At 38.3% G+C, this 10,821-nt stretch overlaps 1 protein-coding gene and 1 non-coding gene across 3 annotated transcripts; one reads left to right on the forward strand and one right to left on the reverse strand.

Annotated features, from left to right (window-relative positions):
- Positions 1-377: 377 nt before the first annotated feature.
- On the reverse strand, positions 378-2,820 carry LOC107637841 (uncharacterized). Of its 2 annotated transcripts, none has more exons than XM_016341125.3 (3): positions 2,185-2,820; positions 2,006-2,053; positions 378-1,048 (listed from the first exon to the last, which is right to left on the reverse strand). In XM_016341125.3, exons 1-3 carry the CDS (start codon positions 2,548-2,550, stop codon positions 947-949), a joined length of 516 nt encoding a protein of 171 aa, XP_016196611.1. In that variant the 5' UTR covers positions 2,551-2,820; the 3' UTR covers positions 378-946. The 2 variants fall into 2 exon arrangements, with proteins under 2 accessions (XP_016196611.1, XP_016196612.1); XM_016341126.3 differs by having other exon boundaries at positions 2,006-2,102; positions 2,185-2,818.
- Positions 2,821-10,201: 7,381 nt separating this feature from the next.
- On the forward strand, positions 10,202-10,309 carry LOC148568413 (small nucleolar RNA R71). Its single transcript, XR_015882895.1, has one exon. It is a non-coding gene; the product is annotated as a small nucleolar RNA R71 (small nucleolar RNA).
- The last annotated feature ends 512 nt before the right edge of the window (positions 10,310-10,821 follow it).

Here is a 10,821-nt window from a genome sequence, read left to right on the forward strand (position 1 = left end):
ACTCCTATCCCTCTTACAAAATATAATAAAAAAGGTGAGGAAAACTATAATTGTATATACATTAATATAGAATACAATTCGATGCTCGAAAGAAACTCCTTAAACTCTTCGTCCGTCTTGAAAAAGAAAACCTGTAGGGGGTGGGGGGAGAACATCATCCTCGCTAGTTCTCATTAGAGGGGTTTTAAGAATTGTCATAAGAGAATATTTAAATGAAAATTGTTTTCGATTGCAGTGATCATCGCTCGTCTTATGAATCTTTTTGAAAATCAACTGTTAATCATCCAAAAAGCCAAACCTTTTCGAAAATCATTAGTTAATTACCCAAAAATTAAATTTATATTTTGAATTTATAAAAACTCCAATTAAACACAATATCTCGTAACCTTTCACTACATATATTAAAGAAGCAATTTCATCAAACATAACCAAAACATAACCAAATCACAGACTCCGTCCCAAAATAATATCACATCACAGCCTTCGGCCCAACACAAAATCAATTCTCACTTCAACTACCATAATCCGAACCAACAGTCACAATCATAAGTAATGCAATTCAAACACAATCAAGAGCAATTATAGAAAGTATAGCAATTAGCAGTTAAGCAAAATTATTCACAAAGGCAAACCAAGTACAATATGCACACCCAAACAATGTCACATGGATGCAAATGATGCATGCCTGCTCTATGGCCAATGAACTCATCTGTCGGTTATACAGTCAAACCCGACATGTCCGGTAGCTAACCTTGGATAGTCCAAATGTGCACGCATCTACCAAGAGGAATTTTACATCTTCAAAAAAGAACGTCCGGAAAGGTATAAGTGTCTGGCCACATCTTGCGACGAAGGGTCAACAGAATCTCGAATCTCAACCTGGAGCAAGTGGAGCCAACCCACTGCATCTACCCAGGAAAATTCAAGACTCAGATAAAGTTTTAAATCACATATCATTCTCAACTAGGAACAAGTGGGGGCAAACCACTGCATCTATCCATGTAGACTCAAACCATAACCCAGAGCAAGTTGAATCACACCATGGCACCTACACAGGCAATTATACTTCAATCAGACTCCATTTATATAAATTTCATCCTCAATCTTATTTCACTTCATTCATAATCTTAATCGTACTTAATCATCAATACCTCTCCTTATCATTATCGTTATCATCACATCTCTTATTACATTTAATCCCTCTTTCTCTAATCAAATTCAAATACTGTAAATTCACCAAAACATCTAAAAATGGAATTCTATAATCAAACTCAAGACATAGTTCTTTTCATATGAAATTGAGTTCAGAACAAAATCGTTTTCTTAATGAACTAAACTCAAAACAAAATTCTTTTTTTAATAAATCAAACTCAAATCATAATTCTTTTCTTAATAAATCAAACTCAAAACAAAGCCCTTTTTCTCAATAAATTAAACTCAAAACATAATACTTTTCTTAATAAATCATACTCAAAACATAATTCTTTTCTCAATAAATCGAACTAAAAACGTGACTTTCCGTAATAAATCGAAATCAACTAATACGATTCTTAAATCAAATTTTCTTTTAAATAACGATTCAAACAAAGTCTAAGAGTTTTATAAAAATTTCGGCAGCATCTCCGCTAAAATTTGGACTTTACCACCCTTCGAAGGTCCCAACAACTAAACCAAATACCTCTCGGTCATTTAAATCATTTCCAGTAAATCATTATCTCAACAGCTCCAACTCAACTCAAGGAAATCAACAAAAACCTAGAATTCGAACAACCAACCCAATAAACTACAATAATTCAACCTTAATTATCAATATGCATTCAAACACTCAATAATCATTATATCACAATTCAGAAACCAATTTAATCAACCAATAAATCAATCATTTATCTAAAACAACTCAGTTCAATCCATAAGACTCACATAATCACAAAAATATATTATTTGCATCAATATCGATTTATAAAAATTCTTGAGAATAAAATAAGTTTAAGGAAAGCGCCCCTACCTCGATCGCGACATAACTACGCGACACAAAACTCCTTTTACTCCCGGCCTGCAATAGTGGTAGCTTCAATCGTGACTCGCAATAACCGATTCTCGACCTTATATTACCAAAACCTTAGAATCTCTAACTGAACATAACAGAATACTGATTTTCAAAGGTTCTGTAACGAAAACGCTTACCATAACAAAGAAAGAACGACTAAACAGAGCAGCAACAACCTTGGCGGTGGTCTCGGCGACAATAACGCTATATCCAGTGACCAAAAACTCCGGCAGCGATGGCGGCAGAGGAGTGGCGATGCTGCGGCTTCCCGGCAGCCAGCGGCACGACGGCGCAGCCTTCAGCAGCATAACGAGGTCCCTCTCTCTTGCGGTTTTGATTCCCCGACGGCGACGCAATGGCTCCTGGCTTCGCTGGCGGCAGAACGACGAGGACGAGTTCTTCCAGCTCACGTGCAGTAGCGCCATTGGAGGATGCGATAGCGGTGACGGCCAAACGCAAATAGCGATGAGGCTGACCGCATCCCTCTCTTCCTCGCACGTCATCCTCCCTCTCAGCGATCACGACAACGACGATGCCTCGGCAGCTTCTTCTTCTCTCTCGCGCGATGACAACGGCAACTCAATGGAATGGTGGTGACGACGTAGTGGCGTTGCGGTGGTGGTGCGACTTCTCTTCTTCTCCCTTGGTTCTCTCTCTGCATTCTCCCTTTATTCAGCGAGTGTGAATGGCGCCGTGTGTGTGGTTGTGTTTGCGTTGATAAGGGGAAGGGGTGAGTGATAACGGCGCTAGGTTAGATGAAGTGGGTGATGTGTGGGTGTATTAGGATTAGGGTTTTGATTTGGGGAAAAGGGGTAAGGGTAGGTTAGTAATTTCTAATTAAAATAGGAATAATATAGTAATTAAAAAATTAATTTTAATCCAACAATATTTATAGGGGTGTTCGCGGTGCGGTTTGGTTCAGTTTTTTAGAGAAAAGTCATCCGATCCAATAGTTTAATTAAACTGCGGTTCGATTTTTTTCTCAAGACCACCTGAACCAAATCAAACCAATTAAAATCGGTTTGGTTTGGTTCGGTTTGTTCAATTTTTTCAATCAACTCATAGAAAAGCCTGCTATACTATTTCACAAAATTATAACATTAAAATCATCTAACACAAATACGCAATAACTAACAAAAGTCTTGATTCAATGAAATTCAATGACAAAAGAAATTAAAATAAATGAAACTCAAAATCACACTTTCACAAACATGTCGAAAAATTCCTAAATGTAGTAAAACAAATGAACTAACTCTATTAAATTACACAAAATAACACAAGACTAACAGAAGTGTCATTGCATTATGCAAGAAAATAACACATCTAAAGGTATATTACAAACAATAAAATTCTTCCTTTCTATTTTTAATACCATTATATCAATATATTTAGAATGTTGAAGACATCTTTCATAGTACAAAGAACTTCATAACTTGCAATTGAAATGCACTTTCTCACAAAAAATGCAGGCAATACATAAATACATTGTGCCCACCTAGTTCTCTTGAAACTAAAAGCCACAACTGAGACATGTGTAGAAAGACTAATTACCTTAGACAATTGCACCTTCTGTTCATCAATTTTATTGATTCCAAATTTTCTTCTTATATCCTGCCAAAGACCAATACCAGATAATGAAAAATAAATACTAGGAATCAACAACAATTAATAATGAACAACAATGAACAAATAATTAAGAAAATAGAAGCAGAAACACAACAAAATAAAAAATTACTAGCATTCAGTAACAATGAACAATGAATAACAATTAGCAACAATGAACAAATAATGAACAACAATGAACAACAATCAGCAACAATGAACAAATAGATTGAACAGAAATTGAATACAAATAAATCACAAAATCAACTCAAAACAAGCAAAAATAAATTAAACCCAGCAGCTCAGAATCACAAAATCAACTCAAAACAAACAACTCAAATTAACAAAAATCATTAAACAAGCACAGTAATCATTAGTATTATTAACAAAATTTCAAAACAAGCAAAATAAGTGCAGAAAACTAAAAATCAATTCAAAATCATATAATCACAGAATCAGAATCACAGAATCAGAGAATCACAGAACTTGAACTAAGCAAAATAAGTAAATTTGAACCCAGCAACTCAGAAGCTTAGAATCAGAGTTATTAACAAGAAATTAACAAAATCTTAAAGAAATCTAGCAACTCAGAATCATAGAAATTATAATTAACAAAATCAAACCCTAACTATTTCATAATTATAAACCCAATATGTCTAATTGCTTCAGATACATAGAAGGAGAGAAAATCAAACCTGAAGTCAAGTGGATGAGAAGGAGGAAGAGCACTGGAAGAAGGCCAACCGGTGGCTGCTGTGTTGTGGGTGGCCAGGCCAAAAACGCAGTATACTGCTATGGGTGGTCACAAACGGTGCTGCAGGTGGCCAGATCGGTCCTGTTGGTGGCGCTGGGGTGCCGCTGGATGGTGCTGGACTGCTGGGTGATTGGTGCGCAGAAATCGTGACGGTTCCATTCCTTGGTAACGGCGCTAAAAACTCAATACGCACATTCATAATCTTAGTTCTTTGTCACAACTTCGCACAGCTAACCAGCAAGTGCACTGGGTCATCCAAGTAATAAACCTTAAGTGAGTAAGGGTCGATCCCACGGAGATTGTCGACTTGAAGCAAGCTATGGTCACCTTGTAAATCTCAGTCAGGCGGATTTACTTGATTATAGAGATTTAATAATTAAAAAGATAAATAAAACGTAAATTAAAGATAGAGATACTTATGTAATTCATTGGTGAGAATTTCAGATAAGCGTATAGAGATGCGTTCGTTCCTCCTGAACCTCTGCTTTCCTATTGTCTTCTTCCAATCATTCATACTCCTTTCTATGGTAAGCTGTATGTTAGGCATCACCGTTGTCAATGGCTACATCCTGTCCTCTCAGTGAAAATAGTCCAATGCGCTGTCACTGCATGGCTAATCATCTGTCGGTTCTCGATCATACTGGAATAGGATCCATTGATCCTTTTGCGTCTGTCACTACGCCCATCACTGGCGAGTTTGAAGCTCGTCGCAGCCATCCCTTCCCAGATCCTACTCGGAATACCACAGACAAGGTTTAGACTTTCCGGATCTCAAGAATGGCCGTCCATGGATTCTAACTTATACCACGAAGATTCTGATTAAGGAATCCAAGAGATACTCATTCAATCTAAGGTAGAACGGAAGTGGTTGTCAGGCACGCGTTCATAGGTTGGGAATGATGATGACTGTCATGATCATCACATTCATATTGAGGTGCAAATGAATATCTTAGAATCGGAATAATCTTGAATTGAATAGAAAAATAATAGTACTTTGTATTAATTCATGAGGAACAGCAGAGCTCCACACCTTAATCTATGGTGTGTAGAAACTCTACCGTTGAAAATACATAAGTGATGAAGGTTCAGGCATGGCCGAATGGCCAGCCCCCAAACGTGATCTCAAGATGAAACTAAAGATGTTCCAAAAGATCTGAAATACAAGAGTAAAAAGTCCTATTTATGCTAAACTAGTTATTAAGGTTTACAGAAATGAGTAAATGATGCAGAAATCTACTTCTGGGGCCCACTTGGTGTGTGCTTGGGCTGAGCATGGAGCTTTACACGTGTAGAGGCTTCTCTTGGAGTTGAACGCCAGTTTGTAACCTATTTCTGGCGTTTAACTCCACTTTGCAACCTATTTCTGGCATTTAACTCCAGAATGCAGCATGGAACTGGTGTTGAACGCCAGTTTGCATCGTCTAAACTCGGGAAAAGTATAGACTATTACATATTTCTGGAAAGCCCTGGATGTCTACTTTCCAACGCAATTGAAAGTGCACCATTTGAAGTTTTGTAGCTCCAGAAAATCCACTTTGAGTGCAGGGAGGTCAGAATCCAGCAGTATCTGCAGTCCTTCTTCAACCTCTGAATCTGATTTTTGTTCAAGTCCCTCAATTTCAGCCAGAAAATACCTGAAATTACAGAAAAACACACAAACTCATAGTAAAGTCTAGAAATGTGATTTTTATTTAAAAACTAATAAAAATATACTAAAAACTAACTAAATTATACTGAAAACTATGTAAAAACAATGCTAAAAAGCTTATAAATTATTCGCTCATCACAACACCAAACTTAAATTGTTGCTTGTCCCCAGGCAACTGAAAATCAAGTAGGATAAAAAGAAGAGAATATACTATAGATTGAAAAATATCAATGAAACTTAGCTCCAATCAGATGAGCGGGACTTGTAGCTTTTTGCCTCTTGAATAGTTTTGGCATCTCACTTTATCCATTGAAGTTCAGAATGATTGGCATCTATAGGAACTCAGAGTTCAGATAGTGTTATTGATTCTCCTAGTTCAGTATGTTGATTCTTAAACACAGCTACTTTATGAGTCTTGGCCGTGGCCCTAAGCACTTTGTTTTCCAGTATTACCACCGGATACATAAATGCCACAGACACATAACTGGGTGAACCTTTTCAGATTATGACTCAGCTTTGCTAAAGTCCCCAATTAGAGGTGTCCAGGGTTCTTAAGCACACTCTTTTTTTTTTGCTTTGGACCTTGACTTTAACCGCTCAGTCTCAAGTTTTCACTTGACACCTTCACGCCACAAGCACATAGTTAGGGACAGCTTGGTTTAGCCGCTTAGGCCAGGCTTTTATTCCTTTAGGCCCTCCTATCCACCGAGGCTCAAAGCCTTGGATCCTTTTTATTTACCCTTGCCTTTTGGTTTTAAGGGCTATTGACTTTTTGCTCTTGCCTTTTGGTTTAAAGAGCTTTTGGCTTTTTCTGCTTGCTTTTTCTTTTTCTTTCTTTTTTTTCGCTATATATTTTTTTTCTGCAAGCTTTTGTATTCACTGTTTTTTCTTGCTTCAAGAATCATTTTTATGATTTTTCAGATTATCAAATAATATTTCTCCTTTTTTCTTATTCTTCAAGAGCCAACATATTTAACATTCATAAACATCAAATTCAAAAGACACATACACTGTTCAAGCATTCATTCAGAAAACAAAAAGTATTGTCACCACATCAAAATAATTAAACTAGTTTCAAGGATGAATTCGAAACCCTGTACTTCTTGTTCTTTTATTTTTAAAATAGTTTTCATTTAAGAGAGGTAATAGAGTCATAGGGCATTCATAGCTTTAAGACATAGACACTTAAACACTAATGATCATCTAGTAAAGACACAAACATAATTAAACATGAAGCATGGAAACCGAAAATAGAAAATAAGTAGACAAGGAGATTAAGGAATGAGTCCACCTTAGTGAGGGTGGCATCTTCCTCTTCTTGAAGAACCAATAGTACTTTTGAGCTCCTCTATGTGTCTTTCTTGTCTTTGTTGTTCCTCCCTCATAGCTCTTTGATCTTCTCTAATTTCATGGAGGATGATGGAATGCTCTTGGTGCTCCACCCTTAGTTGTCCCATATTGGAACTTAATTCTCGTAGGGAAGTGTTGATTTGCTCCCAATAGTTTTGTGGAGGAAAATGTATCCCTTGAGGCATCTCAGGGATTTCATGGTGAGGAATTTCTCCTGCTCTTGTTGAGGTCCATGATCTCTTGTTTTGTAGTCAAATGCTCTACTACTGAGCTATGGACCCTTGAGATGAATCTCTCCATCTCCCATGACTAGGAGGTGGAAGCTTTTGTCTTCCCTTTCCTCTTTCTAGAGGTTTCTCTGGCCTTAGGTGCCATTAATGGTTATGGAAAAATAAAAAGCTATGCTTTTACCACACCAAACTTAAAATGTTTGCTCGTCCCCGAGCAAAAGAAGAGAAGAGGGAGTAGAAGAAGAAGATAGATGAGATGGAGAGGGGTGAGTGGTTTGGCCAAGGGGGTTTTAGGTGGTTATGATGTGTGAAAAGGAAGGAGTGATGGTTTGAATTTGAGTGGGTGGGTGTAGGTGGGTTGTATGATGGTTTTAGAGGAGTAATGGAGGTGATTGGTGGAGGTTATTTTGGGAAAGAGTGTTATGAGAAGGTGTGAAGAGGAGAGAAGAAGGTAGGTGGAGATCCTGTGGGGTCAAGGACTTAATATCCCTGCTCCAATCAAGCGTGTAAAATGCCCTTGCTGTGCAATCCTGGCATTTAACGCCAAACTGCTGCTTGTTTCTGGCGTTAAACGCCCAAATGTAGCCTGTTTCTGGCGTTTAACGCCAGGTAGATGCTTGTTTCTGGCGTTAAACGCTAGACAGATGCTTGTTTCTAGCGTTTAAATGCCAGAATGCTCCTCCTCCAGGGTGTGCTATTTTTAATGCTGTTTTTTATTCTGTTTTTGATTTTTCAGTAGTTTTTGTGACTTCACATGATCATCAACCTAATAAAACACGGAAAAAAGAAAATAAAAAATATATGATTAAATAACATTGGGTTGCCTCCCAACAAGCGCTTCTTTAATGTCAATAGCTTGACAGTGAGCTCTCATGGAGCCTCAGATAATCAGAGCAAGGTTGGAACCTCCCAACACCAAACTTAGAGTTTGAATGTGGGGGTTCAACACCAAACTTAGAGTTTGGTTGTGGCCTTCCAACACCAAACTTAGAGTTTGACTGTGGGGGCTTTGGTTGACTCTGCAGTGAGAGAAGCTTTTCATGCTTCCTCTCCATGGTTACAGAAGGAGATCCTTGAGTTTCAAACACAAGGTTGTCCTCATTTAGTTGGAGGACCAACTCTCCTCTATCCACATCAATCACAGCTCTTGCTGTGGCTAGGAAGGGTCTTCCAAGGATGATGGATTCATCCTCATCCTTCCCAATGTCAAGGATTATGAAATCAGCAGGGATGTAAAGACCTTCAACCTTCACTAACACATCCTCTACTTGTCCATAAGCCTATTTTTTTGAGTTGTCTGCCATTTCTAATGAGATTCTAGCAGCTTGCACCTCAAAGATCCCTAGTTTCTCCATTACAGAGAGTGGCATTAAGTTTATTCCTGACCCCAGGTCACACAGAGCCTTCTCAAAGGTCATGGTGCCTATGGTACAGGGTATTAAGAATTTGCCTGGATCCTGTTTCTTTTGAGGTAATTTCTGCCTATCCAATGCATTTAGTTCATTGGTGAGCAAGGGAAGTTCATCTTTCCAAGTCTCATTACCAAATAATTTGGCATTTAGCTTCATGATTGCACCAAGGTATTTAGAAACTTGCTCTTCAGTAATGTCTTCATCCTCTTCAGAGGAAGAATACTCATCAGAGCTCATGAAGGGCAGAAGAAGGTTCAATGGAATCTCTATGGTCTCTAGATGAGCCTCAGATTCTTTTGGTTCCTCAAAGGGATACTCCTTATTGGTCACTGAACATCCCAGGAGGTCTTCCTCACTAGGATTCACGTTCTCCTCCTCCTCTTTGGGTTCGGCTACATCATGTAAGGCTATGGCCTTGCACTCTCTTTTTGGATTTTCTTCTGTATTGCTTGGGAGAGTACTTGGAGGGATTTCAGTGACTCTTTTACTTAGCTGGCCCACTTGTGCCTCCAAATTCCTAATGGAGGACCTTGTTTCATTCATGAAACTCACAGTGGCCTTAGATAAATCAGAGACTATATTTGCTAAGCTAGATGGATTCTGCTCAGAATTCTCTATCTGTTGCTGAGTGGATGATGGAAAAGGTTTGCTATTGCTAAACCTGTTTCTTCCACCATTATTAAAGCCTTGTTGAGGCTTTTGTTGATCCTTCCATGAGAAATTTGGATGATTTCTCCACGAGGGATTATAGGTGTTTCCATAGGGTTCACCCATGTAATTCACCTCTGCTATTGCAGGGTTCTCAGGATCATAAGCTTCTTCTTCAGAAGATGCCTCTTTAGTACTGTTGGATGATTCCTTCAATCCATTCAGACTCTGAGAAATCATATTGACTTGCTGAGTCAATATTTTGTTCTGAGCCAATATGGCATTCAGAGTATCAATTTCAAGAACTCCCTTCCTTTGAGGCGTCCCATTATTCACAGGATTCCTTTCAGAAGTGTACATGAACTGGTTATTTGCAACCATGTCAATGAGTTCTTGAGCTTCTACAGGCGTTTTCTTTAAGTGAATGGATCCACCTACAGAATGGTCCAATGACATTTTAGATAATTCAGACATACCATCATAGAATATATCCAGAATGGTCCATTCTGAAAGCATGTCAGAAGGACACTTTTTGGTCAGTTCCTTGTATCTCTCCCAAGCTTCATAGAGGGATTCACCTTCTTTTTGTCTGAAGGTTTGAACATCCACTCTAAGCTTACTAAGCTTTTGAGGAGGAAAGAACTTGGCTAAAAAAGCCGTGACCAGCTTATCCCAAGAGTTTAGGCTATCTTTAGGTTGAGAGTCCAACCATATTCTAGCTTTGTCTCTTACAGCAAATGGGAAAAGCATAAGCCTGTAGACCTCGGGATCAACCCCATTGGTCTTAACAGTATCACAGATCTGCAAGAATTCAGTTAAGAACTGAAAGGGATCTTCAGATGGAAGTCCATAAAACTTGCAATTCTGTTGCATCAGAGAAACTAATTGAGGTTTCAGCTCAAAAGTGTTTGCTCCAATGGTAGGGATTGAGATGCTTCTTCCATGTAAATTGGAATTAGGTGCAGTAAAGTCACCAAGCATCTTCCTTGCATTGTTATTATTTTTGGCCATGTCTCCTTCTTTTTCGAAAATTTCTGTCAGATTTTCTCCAGAGAGTTGTGCTTTAGCTTCCCTTAGCTTCCTCTTCAGAGTTCTTTCAGGTTCAGGGTCAACTTCAACAAAAATGTTCG

Source organism: Arachis ipaensis, chromosome B4 (assembly GCF_059453495.1).
Source record: "Arachis ipaensis isolate K30076 ecotype BB chromosome B4, ASM5945349v1, whole genome shotgun sequence".
Classification (NCBI taxonomy): Eukaryota; Viridiplantae; Streptophyta; class Magnoliopsida; order Fabales; family Fabaceae; genus Arachis; species Arachis ipaensis.

What these genes read in the sequence shown, in the direction of transcription:
- LOC107637841 (XM_016341125.3), bottom strand. Translation starts at nt 2,550, where the DNA reads ATGACGTGCGAGGAAGAGAGGGATGCGGTCAGCCTCATCGCTATTTGC. An exon ending in GTCGTTCTTTCTTTGTTATG is followed by an intron (nt 2,054 to 2,184) that starts GTAAGCGTTTTC and finishes CCACTATTGCAG; the next exon opens with GCCGGGAGTAAAAGGAGTTT. An exon ending in GTAGTTATGTCGCGATCGAG is followed by an intron (nt 1,049 to 2,005) that starts GTAGGGGCGCTT and finishes TTGCCTGTGTAG; the next exon opens with GTGCCATGGTGTGATTCAAC.